The sequence below is a fragment of the Apostichopus japonicus genome, chromosome 16, assembly GCF_037975245.1.
Source record: "Apostichopus japonicus isolate 1M-3 chromosome 16, ASM3797524v1, whole genome shotgun sequence".
In the NCBI taxonomy this organism is placed as follows: domain Eukaryota; kingdom Metazoa; phylum Echinodermata; class Holothuroidea; order Aspidochirotida; family Stichopodidae; genus Apostichopus; species Apostichopus japonicus.
The window spans coordinates 3,101,060-3,122,698 of NC_092576.1; the positions used below are offsets into that span (position 1 = coordinate 3,101,060).

General features: G+C 36.3%; 1 protein-coding gene across 7 annotated transcripts in view; it reads left to right on the forward strand.

Moving 5' to 3' along the window:
* The window catches only part of LOC139982438 (uncharacterized), a 95,013-nt gene that overhangs the window by 27,672 nt on the left and 45,702 nt on the right, over positions 1–21,639 (forward strand). The window contains exons 9-13 of one of the 7 annotated variants that reach the window (XM_071995307.1): positions 40–107; positions 2,574–2,671; positions 4,425–4,472; positions 7,599–7,624; positions 8,165–10,528. The exons of 5 other annotated variants lie outside the window; for them this stretch is intronic. In XM_071995307.1, the coding sequence (XP_071851408.1) occupies positions 40–107; positions 2,574–2,671; positions 4,425–4,472; positions 7,599–7,624; positions 8,165–8,210 (286 nt within the window). In that variant the 3' untranslated portion in view covers positions 8,211–10,528. Of the gene's footprint in view, positions 1–39; positions 108–2,573; positions 2,672–4,424; positions 4,473–7,598; positions 7,625–8,164; positions 10,529–21,639 lie in introns of those variants that run through there. One more of the 7 variants, XM_071995306.1, reaches the window with a different exon arrangement.

Genomic DNA, 21,639 nt, shown 5'->3' on the forward strand with positions numbered 1-21,639 from the left:
AATATTGAAGAGTCATATTCTTCTTTTCTTTTTCATCAGATTTGCTTTTTGTCTGCTGCCCTCTTCTATCCCTTCATCTGCTCTGTCTGGACTGAAATCCAATATAGGTATTTATTGCAAAGGATGTAAACAGCTTTAGTGATTGACTAAATGGGTGATCCACCTGATGAACTTTCGTCAACCCATTTATTTTAAATGAGAAGTAAAGATACATTGACTAGTCACTGACAGTAAAATATTCTCTCATCAGCTAATCAATATGAAAACCTAGAGTAAAATGGAGGACTGAATTAACATTTTTAAGTCTAGCTTGCAAAAACCGAATGAAACCATTCCCTTTCTTAATGAACTTATTTGATTATATAGTATTTGATGAACAGATTGTGTACTCCGGTGTTGGTTATAATTTAGTTCTGAACCTGTATCTCAGTTCTTCATGCAGCTGAACAGCTTCCAAGTTAATTTGTGCAAGAGGTTTTCAGGATGTGATGTTTTTCAATAGTAACTTGTGACAAGATGAATAGTTAACCACAAAGAAGGGGGGGGGGGGGATTGACAGGGTAGTTTTTAATCTCATTAAAGCTGCATTTCACGTCCAAGTAATCACAATGCGGTGAGCTGGTAGTGCAATGTGTATTGATTATAAGAAGAGAGGTAACAATGTACTGAAATGATGAAAATGAATACTAAATGATACAGTTAAAACTAAATAATGCTAGATTTAATTACAAAATACACAATGGAATCATGAACTATAACTGTATGCAGTAATATATTGGTAGGGTTCGGTGCAGTCACTCGTGAAAGTGTCACTGAGGGTGACCGGAACACCATATGTGGGAGACGAGGGGAGTAGGGGGGCGGGGTAACCTGTCTCTCTGTATGTGCCTGTTAACAAAGTCTGTTGTGATCTTTTCCTAAACCATGAACCCAATGGACTTCAACTTGAACTGTCGTAGGTGTATGATATCATGGAGTCACAATTCAGAGGTCCAATACCACAGAAACAACATTTCAGTTATTACAGGAAAACAAGAATGTCATAAAATGGACAAAACACTCAAAACAATACATGTAGGATATCAAACTCTAAATTCAGCAGTGTATTAATTAGAAAATGCTTAAGGTCTCATGGTCAATGGATATTAAAGCTCAAACATTGCTAAATATGTGCAAAAGGGAATGTCAATAACTCTATCTAAACTTGACCGACACCTGTATGGGGAACGGTGGAAGCCAAAGGTAATAACCAGACCAGCATTTAGTTCATTAATACACATACCAAAACTTATGTAGGATATCAGACTGTTGCAAATCTCCTATCATCTTAATGAAAGATGACAAAGGTCACATGATTAGAGGGTCAAAAGGTCAAATTAAGATATTGTGTCAAATGTCATTAGGTCAATGAACCTTTGGAAATGATGTGTTGCCAACTCCACCTCAACCGTAAGGCTTATGTACCTTAAACTCTGTGAGCAAATGACAATCAATGTACCTCCAGAGTGATGACATCATAGTAATAGTTGGCTCTTCACAAATGAGGGGATGAAAGTTTCAATGCCATAGATTGCTTACCTATTTTGTCATTAAATTAATATGCTAAATGGAATTCAGCTAAATGGATTTAACGTGGTTGTTATTTTATTATATCAGGATAGAAAGTAGTTCTGGAATATATCTGATTTCCAAATTACATTGTCTAGTTTGATATCTTAATTGTAACAGTATAAGTGGTTATAAGACTTTAATGATGAAGATAAAAGTTGATTTCCTTTTTCTGTCATCTTCCTCCCCCCTGCCCCCCCCCCCCCCCTCCTACACCAACTACTCAAAATTGTCATCATCATGCACTGTTTCTTTTATGTTTGTTCTGGATATGCAACAGTAAATATGTCATGATAACAGCCAGAGTTTTAAATTCCAAGTGTGCTATGGATTGGGTACATGATACATAGTGTATATATATACTAACAAGTATGTTATGCTGTGGTATACACAGGGTACATGGTACATAGTGTATACTATTAAGTATGTTATGCTAGAGTATACACATGGTACATTGTACATAGTACTAACAAGTATGTTATGCTAGGGTATACACATGGTACATAGTGTATACTATCAAGTATGTTATGCTAGGTTATACACAGGGTACATGATACATAGTGTACTAACACGTATGTTATGCTGTGGTATACAAAGGGTACATGGTACATAGTGTATATATACTAACAAGTATGTTATGCTGGGGTATACACAGGGTACATGATACATAGTGTACTAACAAGTATGTTATGCTGGGGTATACACAGGGTACATGATACATAGTGTATACTACAGTATCAAGTATGTTATGCTAGGGTATACACAACGTATGTGGTATTTAACGAGGAGTTGATGTTTTGAGTTTAGGTTACCATCACAGGTATAGGAAGCTCACATATCAGTGAAACTGATATCATACGGTAGCATGTCAGTATGTGTTTATTAAACAAAGTATACTTTCATTATTTTCACATCCTGTATTTATCACCATATCTCTTTCTCTTTTTATGTTTCGACCATTATAGTGTTATGGCAACCATACGGATATGGAAAGCGAGACTATGTATTGGATCTCAAAACTGGTCGTTGGCTGCTGAATAGTGAAACTGCTGACCTATTTCCTGTAATTATCTGCTTTTATTATTTGGTATCTGACAATTTTAATATTTAGACAAGGGTTACTGGTCAGTAGGTTATGTATTACTCAGATGTAAGGAAAGTAGCATTTGGCTGGACAATAAGCAATTGATAATTATCACAATAAATCTACACAGTTTTCACTTCATCTGTAAAGTGAGAGCCTGGTGTGAACTTCCAATTCTAACAACATCATCCTCAAAGGCAAACTATCATGAAAACAGATGAAAGACACATTAAAACTAGAAAGATGAAGAGATAACCAAATTAGATGAATGAAAATATAGACAGGAAGTGTGAAAAGAGGAGAGGAGGGTGGAGGAAGCAGAAAGAGATGGAGCAGTGGTGTGCATATGATTTCAAATTCATAATTTCCACCAAATATAATTAAGGGCAAGAAGAAAATGAATAATGTTATAATGGAGGATGACTACAATAGGGTCATTTAATCTGACTTCTATATAACAAAATGAAAGGTCAAATGGTGCATTATTAGGCCTATTTAGATTACTATTTTAGGTCCATGTATGTAGCTCTAACGAAGAATTGTGCAAATAAATAATAATCTCCACAAATCCCCTGACTTCTGAGGCAAATCTAGACTATAAATTAAGTCTGGTACCTGAATCTGTTTTTCAGGCGGGGGGGGGGGGGCTATGCATAGGCAAATGAAGAATTCATGGAGGGGGGCTGCCCTGGGGTCATCAGTTGGAGCCATTTCCTATGTAGGGGTATTGGAGGTCTATTTGAGGACTCGCCCTAGGATGGCTTTTAAAACTTTTGATGTCAAATGGTGCATTTTGAGGCAAATCTAGACTATAAATTAAATCTGTGAATAGCCCTAAACACAAGGTTTTAATTGTAAATACTTTGTGCGAGTTTTCAATAATGGGCACTACACCTGTAGTAGTGGTCCAGTTCATTCCTTTCTGCTTGGGTTACAATGTCAGAGTCTCTCCCTTTATTTACCTACATCGGTCATTTTGCAGTTGATAATCAGTTTGCTAACAGCTAGTTTTTACCTTTTCACTTATCTGGTTTACAGTTAAATGGAAAAATTCCCTTTATGTTAATGTACAGTAGGTAACGGCAATTGATTTAGTCAATATTCTTAGCTGTAGGTCAGAAATTAAACCCAAAAGACAACAGGAAATGAAAGCACAAGATACATCACGTTACTTCAAGTAATCAAGCCGGCCGAGAGATGAAGAGTTAACCATCCAGAACAAACTTTCAGCGTTGTCGTCATCATTTTTATCAAAAATCTTTCTGCTAGTCTTTAACTTTAAATTTTTTATAGTCGAGTAGTGTTTTGAAAGAATATGAAATCAACAAATATTGTCGAAATGACCTAAAATATATGTTTCAAGTTTTAGTTATAATTCAATTTTTAGCCCAGTAACCCATTATAGTGTTTACACCTAATCTGCTAATGAGTTTAATGTTTGTTATGATTATTTTATCATTATATATCATTATATATTAAATTATTCTCATTGGTTTCCAACTCAAATATGTGTATTTTCATCATATTCTGGATTTTTGTTGGTATAGTATATTCTTCGTATCTTTATCTACCTTGAAAACAAACATTTCAAGTTCAAGTGATCACTAAGTTTCCAGGGTGACAATGTTAACAGTATACTAAATTTACAGCTATGCCCTGCAGTATAGTAAAAGTCAATAACAACCAACTGAATTGTATCATTGAGTTTTTCCTTTCCCTCTTTGTTTTTTAGTTGAAAACGCTTGGAGACGAACTTACTGATGCAGATTACGCTAAGGAGGTAAGGAGGCGTATATAACTCACCAAATTACTAATTTGTAGACTGTTAGTAGCAATTATATGACCAAGGACGAATTACAGCAATCTCTGGCTTACTCATACTTTATATTAATAGCAGGACAATTTACTAAATATATTTCATTTGGTGATTCTGGACATGTACATGTAAATATAAGTTTGAGATCATCAGGATAACATTATCACAAAATGTAGGTATCACTTTCAATGTCACTCTATGTTACTTAAATACTACATACATGTAACCCAAACTCATATCTCAAACTTCTTAGCACTAGTGCAGGCCTATAAAGGAAGTTTGTCAAAATGATAAATTGCAACTATTATTGAGAACTTGTGTGTTACTCTCCCAACTGAAGTATGCAGCAGGCTCAATGCACACATCAAGCTCCTAGATTAGTTGTTCTTTACACTCTTCAGTAGCCCTTACACACAACTGGAAGATAAGGTAGTGCACATTTTGCAATACTCTTTCGATGAGGGCAATTTGTTTGCAATTTTATTTTTATATGTTAGCTCTATTCACTTGTTCTGGGCACTCTTCCTTATCTTACACACATGTAGACAAAGGGTTCTGCATGTGTCTGGAGTGCGTATGGATACATTTTGCGCAGTATGAAAAGTATTCAACATGTTCCAAAATGATCAAATTTGCCTCATTCTTGGCATACTTCCTTATTTTACACACGTGCAGACATACAATGTGGTACACTTCTGTAGTGAGCACATATAGAATTCGTCCAGTATGTGATTTGTTCTAAACATGTTTGCAATTGGTGCACAACTTCCACATATGCAAATCGCAAACATCATTTTCAAAATGATAGCAGTAGGTTTTGTGTAAGTATGCACTGCCCCTTAGTGTAGGAAATTAACAATCGGGGGATATAACCTAGTGTGATATCTCTCTCCTAAATGTATTGCACCCTTGCACACAAAGAGAATAAAACCTTTAAACATCTAACAACCATGGGGACATGCATGTTGAAAGTCTTACAACAAAAGGAACATGTGGAATGTATTTTGGTTTTTGCCATAATGAAATTGTATAATATTCATTCATCCATTATGCCAGGTTATGATGTACATATATTTGAATTTGCTTGACATTGATATATGCAGCCTGTGATCCATTTTGTAATAGGGATCATAACTGCATCTGAGGGTCAGAATCAAGTAGCTAAAATTTGTACCCATAAATATTAAAATCACATCTCTTCTCTGCATTTATTGTTCATTGTTGCTTTAAACAGGGATGGAAGTAGAAATAAAACTTAGAGAGGCGCATGTATGACTAATGACATACTGTGTGAAAGAGCTTAATATAAATGAGAAATTGATGAAAGAAATGAGAGATGGAAGGTGTAAAGTGAATAGGAAGGGGAGGGGGTAAAAGAAGTTCAGTTAAACATTATTAGCTAGTAATGAAGGTGTGGGAGGGGCAAACATAGCTGTGGGGTAGAGAAATGCAAGGTCATTCTAGGATCCATAATTATTAGTTTAATTCTTCCAAATTGTCTGGCATTTTCAGTGAATTAACTCTCAAAGGAGACAAAAGATGAATTAACATGTACATATCAATATAGTATATTGGAAAATATTTGATCAATATATACAACTTTTAGGGAAAGATATTTAATCAATACAGCTGAATCCACCCAATCCTCTCCCCCCCCCCCCCACCCTCCACACACACTCAAAATATATGTATATTAGTACAAATTACACACTGTGCTAGTCAATCTGCACGCTCAAAGAAAAATCAAAAGTCCTTTCTACGTGCTTACATAATTGCATTTTTTGTGCTCACTTTACACTTTGTGTGCTCAAATAAACACTAAAAGTGAAGCTACACCATGACTAGAAAATGTGCACAAGACAGGATTAATGCTTGAAAACTTACAAACAAGTTGCGCTCAGTACTTAACCAGTTTATTACATGCGCGCTGAAAGGGCAAACCATCTGCATGCCTGTACTCTAATTTATATGTGGAATGAAAAACGTTTTACTTTGAAGGAGTATAATTAAAGTAGTATGAACTTATCAAAGCGATTGATATGATAGGTGCAATAATTTATTGTTTAAGCCTACCCATCTTAACATCGTCATGTACCAGGATGTTTTAACTTTTTGTGTAATACTGTCTGACAATATTCTGGAATATAACTGACATTGTGGTAATTGTAATGGAAGCATTTATGTGTTTCATCATAGTGTAGGCTACAAACCAGTAAAACACAGACACTAGTAGCTATTGTGAAGTTACTCACAAACTGTTACAATCTTGTAGTAACATTGTGTAGATTAAGTTAATATAAATTGAAATTATTACCTCAAAATTGAGCCTACCAATAATACACAAGGGGTGCTACTGTTTGGTGAACACTTCAAAGGTTCACAAAATTAAAGAGCAAGTCAAAGAAAAAGGATCGAGGTACATTAACATTTTGTAAAATAATATTTTATGTGCAGAATGAAATAGTCCATAACTAAGTAATCAAATTGGTAAAACAAGATTGAAGTGTATCTAGTAACAATACTTGAATATGCTACAAACACAAACTTGCAACCTACACACGTTTTCTTTTAATTGGACGTGTCAATAGATGGAAAAATTATTTCCAATTAATAGTTTAACATTGCTTTAGTTTATATTATGTAACATAGTTTCTTAATCATATGCAATATACCAAAGTAGTGCAATTCTCTCCTCTAAAATTTCTACAAAGTTGACAGTTACAGTGAAATTCTGCCACTGATTGAATGTAGATAATACAACTTACATGTCATGGAAGACATTTGAAGAAAATAATGAAAGGATGACAGCATGAGTGTAACTTATTATAAACTGAAGAAAGATACAATATGTATAATTTCATTCAGCAATTATTTCTTATATTTTACAGTTTTTGCTTTCCTTAAAAATTTGTGTTTGGAAGACATTTTACAGCTTTTTCAATAGTGGCAAACAACAAGAGAGCAAAATAAAAAATATAAAAGATTACAAAATTAATTCGAAAATTCAACTAACTCCATCCTGGACAGCTAATTCTTTCAGTTATGAAATTGAGGTAAAATGCCTTATTGTATTCTTTTTCTGTTGCGCAGGTCGAAGCATTCAGGGAACACTATCGGTAAGACATCATCTATTAATCCACTCATTATCTTTAAATTTATACAGGGATACCAGTATTAAGTATCACATACTTTTGGACACTTTGAATTTGTGTTTGCAATACAAAGACTGTTGCATATTCAATGATGTATATCCAACCAATGATATACAAGTACAGATGAGGATGTGCTGCTTTGCTGCCAGTTTTCAGCATAAAGTAGAAAACTTTTCAACCTAAGCAGACATTTGAAGTAAATATATGAACTGTTTAATGCATTAAATTACCGAAAATAATACTATTATGGTGATTTGCCATTATATATGTTTTATTCTGCTCTCTTTATGACAGCATCGTTAAAATAAGATCACTGCAAACCAGAATATTGTTTTATAGAGATATTAGAGACATTGAACACCATTAATGGTAACTGCAGACTCCCAACATGCAAGAGAAAATTGCTATGATGGATTGTTTATTCAATTTGGCAGATTGTCGTCCAGTACTTTGCACATATGAGATGACCGTTGTTACCAAGTTCATTAATTGTTTTCTCCACAGAGATCTTCCATGGCAGCAGGAGAAAAGCGGGTCGGAGTTGACATGAATAAGCTGTTGGAAGATTCTCATTTCAACATTTATTGAGAAAAGTCTATGATTTACATTGCTGATTCATCACCTCTACAAACTCAGTAAATAACCCTGGAGTCTATCAGAATTTAACCTTCTTGAACACCTTGTTCTTCATCCAGCAACTCAAGAATGTGATGTAATCAAGTTTTCTGCTTTGAAAGGTCATCATATCAATTAATCTTTTGCAAAGCTAGCAGTAATGGATATGATACTGATTAATAATAGTATCATCAATCATAAATAACTTGTAATACTTTTTTGTCAAATATTATGAAGAATCTCAAGGTAAAAGCCTCAGTTAAGTTACACAATAGTTACAGGTATAGACATTGCTCCATTACTTTAATGACCCTTTTCGATGAGCTAACTGTTTGTGAGATTACCTTTGGTTATTGTTTATATCATTGAATCATTTCTTAATTATGACAGTATTTCATTTATATGATTTGATTTCAAAATGAGTTTTATTTTCGAAGAACATTAAAAGGATTAGTACTATTGCCACTATCAACCTTGTGAGCTAAACAATATTTGGGGAGGGGTTTGGGAGTTGGTCTCAAGAGGAGTCCAATCCTTCTTACTGTTTCTCCATAACAACTATACAATTCCCAGATATGAATAATGATATAAGTTACAAAAATGCTACAGCTTTACCTTCAGATCTAAAGTTAAATCCTACCGGTAATGTATTTCTGTGCCTTAAAAGTGCTTCAATAACAACCCATCCCTTCCCCTCCAAAAAAAAAAGGGACCGCAGGATGCACATCAGGGATTGGAGCACAGCGAACTGGGACTCATCTCTGACATGCGATTTTGTGCTTAAAATTTCCTTACGAGAGCCCAAGAGATATCCCCAAATGCTAAAGATTAGAGTAATTCGTATATATATATTATGTATTATAGCTTCTTACACTTTTACACTTCTTTTTTATCATATATGCTTCAATTTTCTCCACTGTTGGTTGCCACACCTCTTGTACTCCAATAACAGTGTGTAGTTGTAACTGCCACTTACATGGGTTTACTTTTCAAAGCCTTGCTTGGCCAGTCACTGAAGTCAGTCTCGATATCGCTCTACCCCCACCCCCCTCCCCTTTCTTCTCCCTCCTTTGAAAGGGGATGAATGTTAGTCCCTCCGTATTTGAAGCAGGTTTTAATAGTTTTTAGATGGGACAGGGTGATTATATTTCAAATTTACCAACAAGACATTGTATTAGGCAATTGAGAGAGATAAAACTCTGGTTGGCTGAGAATGGATTACGTATTTGGAGGTGAAATGTCTTCTACCTTACTGGTGGAAAACCACACTTTTATATCAATTGTTTTAGCTTGACATATGAACAATGTATCATTTTGATTTTCCAGATGTGGATCACAGTAGTAGTCTGAGATGTCATAGTGACAGATGTTCCTCCAAAACAAGTCTGTTTTCTCATTCTTAAAATGAGATACACCTGTGTTATATATTCTTACTGTTCACTGCTCTTGTCATTTATAACTTCATCAACATGCCACCTAGATACATAAACTGTTAGTTTAATAATTGGTTTTCAATGAACTTTAAACAATAAAGGAAATCAAAGAAATTTGGGGGCCCAATTTTTATTATTATTTAATCATTGAAGTGTGCCGTTGCCAGTTAATAAACTTTCACCAATTCCTCAAAACACAAACTCTGTAAGTATGATTTGAACTAAAGATAAAGGAGATGTCCAGTAATTCTCTCACAGTGAACTCAGCTACCAGAGAATGCATTTAAGTTTGTCTCAATGTCTTTCTATGTGAATTTTCTCGAACAGCGCCCAGGTATTTTTTCCTGTCATCATGTTTGCTTTTAGAGAATTATTGAGAATGCATTATCAAATGAAAACATGTATATTAAAATTATTTTTAACTTCAGAAAAATGAACTACATATGAACTTTATATGAGCTACATTATCTATTACTTATCTCCTGCATTGCTTTCTATAAGATATGATATCGTTTTTTGTTACCTATTTGAAACATTAATATTCGTTAATAAAATTGTATTCCCAGTTGTTATATTCGTTTGTTATATTAGGTATCCTCTTTTGCTGTTCAATTAGCACCATGACTAATTAATAAGTTTCAACATTTTGGCTCCTTTTAAGGCATCTTTTGTCTTTTTCTATATAGACAACAGATGTTCATAATGCCTAATTGAATTATATGTAAATAATGCTAATTAATACTTATTCGTGACTATATCATTATATGTTCAATAACTCCTTTCTATTACTTCATACAAAATACAACAGAAAAGGTAATTACCTGATTGCTAATTGAGTTGTTAATAATTGTTAAGGTGTTAATAAATGTAAAGTTGTTAATAATGTTAATTAAAACTTATAGGTGACTATATCATTGCATGTTCAATAAATCCTTTCTATTATTACATACAACAGAAAAGGTTATTACCTGATTGCAAATTGAGTCGTGAGTTAGCTTTTGATGTACAAAATATGTTGTCCAAACATTTGATATTTAGCTTTAAAGATTAATAGTTGAGATTCCACATGGTTACAAAGGTTGTGCCTTACAACAAGACTTTGATGGTTTTGTTTTTGTTTGGTTTGCTTTGTTGGTTGTTTGTTTATATTTTGGTGGAGGGGTGGGTTCTTAAGCTGTCTATTTTAATTTTAATTCAAATATACTTTTGTACCAAATCAATGGCCTTAATGTAACCAAGCGACATATGTTGTCACTGTTACTGATCACAGTGCATTATAGATGTCATCAAACGTAATGCACTGTCACTCTTACGGAATACCATGTACTCACCAAACACTGCGATATGTAAATGTCACCAAGTATCATATGTTGTCCCTGCTACCAAAAACACAATCACCAAGTATTCTACACTCTCATAAATTATCATGCACAGTCACTATCACCATCATCTTTGTCACTGTCACATATCAAAGACTGTCACTGTTACTACCAAGCCCTCTCACTATCATACAGCATACACTCACCAAGTATCCTACCATGTCACTGTCACAAACAATACACTGTCACTATCACCATCATCTCTGTCACTGTCACATATCAAAGTCACTATTACTACCAAGCACTATCACTATCATACACCATGCACTCACCAAGTATCCTACCATGTCAATGTCACAAATTATACACTGTCACTATCACTACCATATACACTGCCACATATCAAAGTATGTCGCTGTTACTACCAAGCACTATTATACACTCACGAAGTATCCTACCATGTCAGTCACAAATTATACACTGTCACTATCATAAACGGTCACTGCCACATATCAAAGACGGTCACTGTTACTACCAAGCACCATGTACTGTCACTACCATAAGCTTACACCAAACTTACCACTCATCAAGTAACATACATTGTCACTGTCACATTAAGACTACCACCGTCACACAACATCCCCTGTCACTACCATACACAAACACCGTACACTCAGCAAGCATTATAAATCATCACCAGCATGCATTGGTCAGTTCATCAAGCACCACACACTATCACGAAGTACACCGACACTCTTACCAACAGAAAATAGTCATGAAGGAACTCACAGTTCATACGCTCTACTTTTATGGTTTTCCAATAATAGTACCTCATTGTACATATTTGCAGTGTTATTGATAAACAAAAATGGATCTGCCTGTAACATTTTACTCTTGATAAAACCTCATATTCAGCAGTTTTCCAATAATAATCGATTTCATCAATGACAATCCTGCTATGTACGGTATGCAATTTTATCGCCCTGTTTTAATCCTTACCAGATTTATTTCAATGATCTTATGTTGTATATCATTGTTCTATAAGAATGAGTACGCTTGCTGTCCTGTCAAAAACAACTCTTCACGGTGTTCATAGATGCATACTGCAGAATTATTCAATTTAGGTCTAACTTTGTAAAAGTACGGGTATTTGTTTAGAGATGAACACTTTCTCAACGTTTCAAATGCCAGCTGTTACAATAAACTATACAACTGTCGTCATGATATTGGTTAATGTATGCATGAATGCATGCACATGGAATTATGCAGGCTTTGAAACCTTACTGGTGGCTTTTCGATTTTTTTATTTGCGTAAATGTTGTATCACTCTGTGATATTGTAGACATATATTATATTTCTATATATGTAGATATAGATATATATATATATATATAAATATACAAGGGCGTAGGAACCGGGGGGCTGGGGGCGCCAGCCCCCCCCCCCCAGTGAAAAATATGGGGGGCGGAAGTATCATTCCGCCCCCCCCGCTCCGCAAGTCAGAAAACCCCTTTTTCATTTCCAAATGAGAAAAAAATCTCATTTGGAGCACCAAATTGCATTTAAGGCCAGGTGAAAATGCAAAATTCTTTACAAAATGGAGTGGGAGTTGAAGTGTGCTATATTGCACCAAATTGCATCTGAGGCCACCTGGAAATGCAAAAAAAATCCAAAGGGGAGGGGGACACCCCCTTAGACCCCTCCCCCAGGCCGGCCATCAGTCTTCAGCCCCCCACTCAAAAGTACCTTCCTACGCCACTGTATATATATATATATATATATATATATATATATATATATATATTGAGAACGTTATGACTTGGAAAATCCAGAACAGTGGAAAAACTTCCAGCCTCCACCGGGATTCGAACCAGGGCCTCCCACTTTATATGCGAACACCCTAACCACTAGGCTATGGACGCTGATGTCCAGAGGTTCGAAACCGGTAAGGAAGGTCGTAATTCCACTGTATAGGCGTTATTCACCTGTATCGAACAATACGTGTACTGTTTTGATGACATATTTGCCCTACTCTAGAGATCAAACGTAGCAATATATATATATATTTATATTATGTGGGAACGTCACATTTGTTTATTGTACCCTTTGGTTAATCTCTTCAAATGTACTATTTCAATGCAATAAAAAAAACATAACTAATGGAAATAAAAACAAAAAGAGGTATTTTGTCTTTAATATGCTTCTTATTAATTAAATTATCATAATATACTAAAAATGGTGATCTGCAACAATGAATGGTCAAGAAGAAAGCTGAATTATTGTTCCGTCGTATCACTATACATTTAGTATATTATATCGTCAAATTGTTGATTAATAATCACTTCCATATTTGTGTACTTTTACGATTAGAACTAAAAAATCCAGTAGTGTGATCGTGGAAACGGGAACCATCTTTACATTGGATGCACTTTATACATAAACATACATACTAACCTCAAAATAACTCTACAATGGCGAACAGGGGAACAAAAAACACGCTCATAGTTTTCAACCCTATTACGTGGACAACTGGAAAGATGCAGTCTTTGCAGGTACGTCGTTGCTATGGTATGTAGTTTCCTTGGTAGAGACATTAGGGTATGTAGGTTGTGGTTGTAGCAATAGCCAATGACCTCAGGATATTTCTCTACCGTACTCCTAAATTGGTTGTATTGCTAAAGTATTGAAGAAGAAATTATTGGAAGTACATCTATCCGACTTTTAACCTAAATGACAACAGTATTGATCTCAATACGATAGACCCACAAATTAAGGTCACTGTTGCTCTAGCTTCAACAAACATTTTACTGCGACCTTTAAAGTATTTTTCCTCAGTGAGCCATCTATTTGTATAATGGAACTCTCGTCGATGTTTGGAAGTAATTTATAGATTCAGAACCACCTGGGAAGTACTTTGTTAAAACATTTTTTTTAAATGATTTTGCTTAAGTTATTGCAAAACATGTTGACCTTTAATCTTGAAGTGTTGTAGACTCGAAGACTCAGTGACGTGACTATTAGGATAATATGTTAGGGATGAAAATAATATTACAATAATCGTTAACCGATATGGCAGTATTTTAGTCATGTGAAATTGTGTATATTTGATGAGATAAGAAACATGATGAACTAGAAATAGCCTAGCTAAGGTGTGATTGGTTAACTTGTCAACTTAGTAACATTGTATAATTGATTGTGCTATTGCTAAATTGTTTCAATAAGGACCAGTCTCTTCAAGGGCTGATGTGTTGGCCGATAAAGTGCCGGATGTGTTTCTGTCATAATTTACTGTTACTATAGTTTGGATGCAACATAAAAGCGCACTCTTCCTATAATAGTCGAGGAAGATAGGATTACAGTAAATAAGATATGTGTTCAGATATTAAGTTGTAATTAGGAGGTGGGATTTCTGCTTCGGAAGAACTTGGTTACATTTACTGCTATATGGTATAAAGTCGTTACTCTGAGTACAACTTAAAATGTTTAAGCGTAATGACAGAGGATATACGGATTAATAATTGCACCTTTGGAGAATCCATGCGGATTATTTGGTGAATTGCTTCAAGGAAAATACAATATCATGCCCGTAAGCACCAGCATGGTTTACGCACGATGTTTAGTGGCCTTACTATGAATCAAGATGGGGATGATAAAGTAAACAAACATGTGATTTAAGATGATTCATTTGAGATTATCTGTTAACGTATAGAGGAACCTAGCTCCTATCAATCTGCTATTACACAGAACGAGACTCAAAACGTTCCTACAAAGTTTGAATACTTGTCTATCACATGTTCACTCTCCAATTAATACTGAAGTTGACTGTACGTACTCCATCATATACACTCACATCTGGTGAAAGAAAGAAAATCGCAATCATGACTAATTTACATATATCCACATATTCATACTTTATCCGTATTTCAAAAAAACTATGTAGAATACTGCTACACTGTGATCATCATAAAAGCAATAGACTATCAGCTCTGTCCAGAAACCCAAGTATTACTTACTTATCACACAGAAAATAACATGAACGGGAAACATAACATTCTCTGTACGAAGTACTGAATAGAAAATCTACCATGCAAAACCGATAACCCCAAAGTTTTGGCCTATTATAATACAGAGTGTCCTGAACCACCTGTTCATCTTGTCAACCCACATTCAACTAATAACCGTATTATGTTAATAAATATCGCGTAAGCTACCAACTTGTGTATGTCCAAACACAGGAGATGGTAGCTGATAGAGTGGTATGTATGAATTGTGTGTAGTTTTATTACAACTGAAACTGAAATTATATCACCAACGGCAAATTATTGCAAAATAGACATACAAAAAATAAGACATACGAAAGGTGGTCTTTGTTTTTATAACATTTATGTAATTAATTGTCTTACTAATGAGATGAGTTCTTAAATATTGCACAATTTTTTAAGATACAAAAGTGATGAATACAGCGTAACTGTGTAACTCGTATCTTCTATTTACTCTAGAAATTGACTTATAAGGCCTCTGATTAGTCATTATGCCCTTATTTTCCGCATATTTATTTGACGATTTAGAGTCTTTTCATCTGAGAGATCATTTGAAAGGCAATGCAAGGCTGATGAAAGAGAAACATTATACTACCAACGTCCTCAATATATTTGCATGTCTCTCTATTTCAAAAGACTATAGAAAACCATGTTGTTCGTTTCGTTTCTCAGGAGCTGACCCTCGGGCCGTGTACTAGAATACGAGGTCCATTCAATAACTGTATATTATAAAGACTTTTCTCTTTCAAACTATAAAAGTGGTAATTAAATCAATTCCACAACACTATCGTGGTTGAGGGCACACAACGTGCGGGTCACGGTTTCTTAGTGGACCATTTCGTTTGCCTTATACTAGTCAAATTTTGCATCAAACACGCGTACTTCATCAGTTACACATATTGCCTCGTTTCATATATAGAAATGCTACTGAAAATAAAGCTATGAAACTTCTGCAAGTGCAATTATGTCTTACACACTTTGGCTGAGTGTTGCTGGTAGCCTGCGGTAAGGACTATACTAAGCTGTGGTCTAAAACAGACTAACATTAATTTGATTTTCTATACAGTCACCCCAGTCAGACTAAATCTTTAGCAAGCCAACTGCAACTAACATAACTCTTTTAGGTGGGCAATTCTTTTAGCCGGATCTGAAATTATTTGAGTCCATATCCGCGACGATAGAGACTTCCTTTCTGATAGCCCGTTAGCCAAGGCACTCATACTATCATTTTTACTGGTTCATGTCATGTGTACAATCCTCGACTCTCTAATTGCAAATCTCAAAATATATATGACAGCTGCCCATCGCCGATAACCAGTGAATATCAACTAAATCAAAGATATTTAGAAGCAGTGTATCTAGGGACAGCAAAGTACGCGAAAATTTTGTTTCTATGATGGCAGGTAATGGAAGTTTCTTCGTTCTTGTGATTTTGTTATCACGACATATTTAAGTGACGCCCATAAGGGTAGATAGCTATTTGATAACAACATTACCATGGTTTCTTCCCCTGTTACTACAATCCGAACTATGGTATATCATCTGTACCGTGTAGACAATTGCTATCTTATTTTTCTTCCATTTCATAGTTGATGTTTACACAACGCAATAAACGAGATGCTTAGGAATGTGACTTAGTGTATTAGCTGGAAGATAGGTGGATCTGAAAAGAAAAGTCACAATAAACCTTCTTCCAATATATGTGTTTAAATTATTGGCAAATTCTCGTTATTAATGTGGTCTTATATGCGTAACGGTCGCGGCAGTCCAAATCTTATCTTAATATCCGCAAGGGCCAAGAAAGTAGTGCGAGGAAGATAACAATTTTCCTTTCTCTGGTATTGTCACTTTCAATTGAAAACATATTTGATGAAAATCTGTGAGACAATTTATGATGTCATTTTAGTCACTACAATTTTGTGAAAGAAAGAATAAAGAGTGTTATTACGTTACTGGTTTTATATGATACGATTGAATGGATAAACCAATGAAATCATATCGGATCAGATAATAAAATATATAAAGATTGTTCTATTGACTTCACTCTTGTCTTTTTTTCACATGATCTTCACCCACACTTTTCAGCTGGAATGTAAAGTTGGAATTTCATATCATGAATTATATTTCAGTTGTGGAGTGGGTCAGATGTAAAAATTTCAATTTAAATTACAGATCAATGAAACGTTTGAATAGATTTGATAACAAGTTGGGACTTTTTTTTGAAGAAAGAAAAAATGCTGTAATTTTGTACATTATTGTAATGGAGTAAATTGTCGCCAAACATTTCGGACTATTTTTATTTTCGTAAATTATTCGCTCAACGAGATTACTGCTGTAATAGATTAACTAAACGACTGGTATATATTCTATACTCTATAAGGTCACTTGTATATATACTCCATAAGATATATCTACCCGAGGTCACCTTTGTCATATCAGTTATACACGAACCACCGAATAGAAGAGAAGTATAATCTCACTCACGCGTATTGAATGTGTTTTATTATTTTGTCTAACCCTGTGCGGGATCACGACAAAAAGTGGCGACGAGGATTAATTTTTTACAGGAAATATTTTTCTTCGACTTCTACATCTTTTCTTATTTCTTATGGCTTTATTTGGGAAGCTAGAGGAGTTTTGCGAATGAAGGGAAGAATGGATCCAATATGTTGAGCGCCTTGAACATTTCTTCGCAGCTAACAGTATTGCGGATGAAGCAAAGAAACGTTCCATATTTCTCAGTATTGTGGGACCCGATTCCTATAAATTGTTAAGGAATTTAGTTTCCCCGGAAAAACCAGGTGAAAAAACATTCACAGAGTTGGTTGAAATTATGACCAAACACTAAAGCCCCGCCCCATCGGAGACAGTTGAACGTTGTAAGTTCAACAGCCGATTTCGAAAATCCGGTGAGTCAATCGCTACCTTCGTTTCTGAACTGAAGTCGTTATCAGAATTCTGTAATTTTGGTAACACTTTTAATGATATGCTAAGAGACCGATTGGTTTGTGGGATTAACGATGATAGAATCCAACGTAATTTGTTGGCTCAACCTAAACTCACATTTGCTAAAGCATTAGAAATAGCCACTAGCCAAGAAACGGCAGCCCGGAACGCGCAACACCTGAAAGAGGCCTTTCAGCAGCCCCTGGCGACACCTCTGACCCAAGAGTCGGTCATGCACATCCCTAAAGGTCACAAAGGTCAGAAAGTTACCTTGCAGTCCGAGAAATATCGCAATCGAAAGGAGTGGTCGTCAAAACAAAAGTGTTATCGCTGTGGAAACAATAATCACGAGCAGAAGGATTGCTGGTTCAAGGTAAGGACTGTCATAATTATGGAAAGAGAGGACATATTGCCAAAGTTTGTAGGAGTAAGATATCTAAAGTGAAGCAGGTCAATGTAGACACTGGACAAGCTAACGATAAATTATTTGATCTGTTCAACGTAAATGACGGTAGGGCACCATTAGCAGTGGACATAAAGATTGATGGACAGAGTGTAAACATGGAAGTAGATACAGGAGCTTCTATGTCGATCGTTTCAGAGGAAACTTTCAAGGCGATTTGGCCAAACAAAGAGTGGCACAAAACAGATATTGTTCTTCGTACGTATACCGGAGCAAAGGTAGAAATTTTAGGTGAAACTGAAGTGACCGTCGAATATCAGCGACAAAAATGCAAGTTGCGGTTAATCGTTATACGTGGTGAGGGAGCAAGTCTTCTTGGTCGCGACTGGCTTCAGAAAATTCGGCTGGACTGGAATAGTTTCTACGTCAATAACGTGACCAGGGAACACCTGTCAGAGTTGCTGAAAGCCCATAGTGAATTATTTAAAGAGGGACTAGGTTTGTTAAAGGGAACCACAGCCAAAATCTATGTTGACTCACAGGTCAATCCAAAGTTTTACAAACCGCGATCAGTTCCCTACGCAATGAGGAACAAAGTAGAAGCTGAACTGGACAGGTTGCAAAGTGAGGGCATAATAACGCCAATTCAGTTCGCAGATTGGGCCGCGCCAATGGTACCCATCCTTAAAGCGGATAAGTCATCTATTCGGATTTGTGGTGACTATAAGGTTACTGTTAACAAAGCGTCTACATTGGATCAATATCCAATCCCTAAGATCGAGGATCTCGTCGCGACCTTGGCTGGCGGAAAGACTTTTTCGAAACTGGACATGAGCCAGGCCTACCAGCAATTGAAACTGGATGAAGATTCCAAACAATATGTGGTCATCAACACCCACAAGTGACTCTTCCAGTATAATCGCCTTCCATTTGGCATATCATCGGCCCCCAGGATATTCCAACGTGCCATCGAAGGTATCTTACAGGGAATACCCAATGTAGTGGTATACCTGGATGACATCCTCATAACGGGTGAAACTGAGGAGGAACACTTGATGATCCTTGACAAAGTCCTCAGTAAGCTAGAAAATGCTGGTCTTCGGCTCAGAAAGGAGAAATGTTCATTCATGACGCCATCTGTACAATACCTAGGTCACGTGATTGACGAGAAAGGTTTTCACCCCATGCCAGAAAAGGTAAAAGCAATCAAGGAAGCACCGGCACCACATAACGTGACGGAGCTAAAGTCGTATTTGGATCTTCTAACTTACTACGGGAAGTTCCTACCGGCACTGTCGACAACTTTGGCTCCACTATACGATTTGTTGAGGAAGGACACTCAATGGCGATGGACAAAAACGGAAAAGTCTGCCTTTGGGAACTCTAAAGACTTACTCATGTCTTCACAAGTATTGTGTCATTATGATCCTATAAAAGAATTAATATTGTCATGTGATGCATCCCCTTATGGAATTGGCGCTGTGTTACCACACAAAATGGAAGACGGCTCAGAGCAACCGATTGGGTTTGCTTCGCGCACATTGTCAAGCGCAGAAAAGAATTATGCGCAAATTGAAAAAGAGGGTTTAGCATGTGTGTTTGGCGTAAAGAAAATTCATTCGTATCTTTATGGGCGACATTTTACGATGTTCACAGATCACAAGCCGCTGCTTCGTTTGTTCAATGAGGGCCGCGCAATACAGCCGCAGGCATCCGCGCGCATTCAGCGTTGGGCTCTCACTCTTGCTATGTATGAATACAATCTCAAATTCAAACCAACAGATGCACATGCTAATGCCGACGCAATGAGTCAACTTCCATTGCCAGAAACGATTAAGAGTAATCCAGTATCCCCAGAGATAGTACTTGCACTGAATATTCTTGACCAATGCCCAGTAACATCAAGTCAAGTACGCAAAAGTACTCGACGTGATCCAACATTATCTAAAATATTGGGTTATGTAAAATGCGTTTGCCAGAGCAACGTAATGAGGCCTTGAAACCGTATTACCAAAGACGTAATGAATTGTCCGTAGAGGATGGATGCTTACTCTGGGGCAACAGAGTGATAATCCCTCCTCTGCTCCGTAAACCAATATTGGAAGAGCTACATGATTGTCATGTGGGAGGGTCACGCAAGAAAAGTTTTGCCCGTGGATTTGTTTGGTGGCCTAACTTGTATAGTGAAATTGAAAAGTTAGTGAAAGAATACCCGGTCTGTCAAGAAAGCAGACCTAATCCCCCTAAAGCACCATTACATTCATGGCTACAACCCAATCGACCATGGTCCCGAATTCACATAGATTTTGCTGGACCGTTCATGGGACACATGTTGTTGGATATAGTTGATGCTTACTCAAAATGGATCGAAGTTCATGTAATGAATAACTCAACTACCAAATCCACCATACAAAATTTGAGTAAAACTTTTTCACAATTGGGAGTACCTGAAATGATAGTTAGTGATAATGGATCATGTTTCCCAAGCTCAGAGTTTAAAACGTTTTGTGAAATGAATGGCATTCGACATGTAACTACTGCCCCCTATCACCCGGTATCGAATGGACTGGCTGAACGAGCAGACCAAACTGTCAAACAAGGGGTAAAGAGAATGAGAGAGGGAAACTTACAGGACAAAGTTTCCCCAATTCTCTTCAAATACAGAATAACCCCTCAAACCAAGAGAGGAGACTCTCCGTCACAATTGTTAATGGGTCGCTCCTTACGTTCTCGTATGGACCTGATCCACACAAACTTACATCAGAGAGTTCAAGCAAAACAGGAACAGCAACAGAGGCAACATGACAAGTCGAGTGTCAATCGATCATTTGAGTTAGGTGACAAAGTTTTTGCTAAGAACTTTGCGATCAGAGGTCAAAAGTGGCTTATTGGTCACATCGTTGAAAAGACTGGACCGATTTCATTTAAGGTTAAGTTAGAAAATGGTAACGTGGTAAGACGACATCAAGATCAGATTAGGAAATGCCATTTGAGTAACTCAGTTAATCCATTACCACCTAAGGACACCAACATTCAGCCGCCTTCAATCATAGAGATTGATGCCAATGATTTGCCCGTAGCAGATAATTCTGATTCTGACACAGAACCACCCCAAGCAGTTGGTGATGTTGCCGAAGCCTATGACGTTGAGTCACATGCTTCAGACGTACCTGATTTAGATATTGCACCTAAGTCATACCCAAAGCGTAATCGCAAAAGGCCT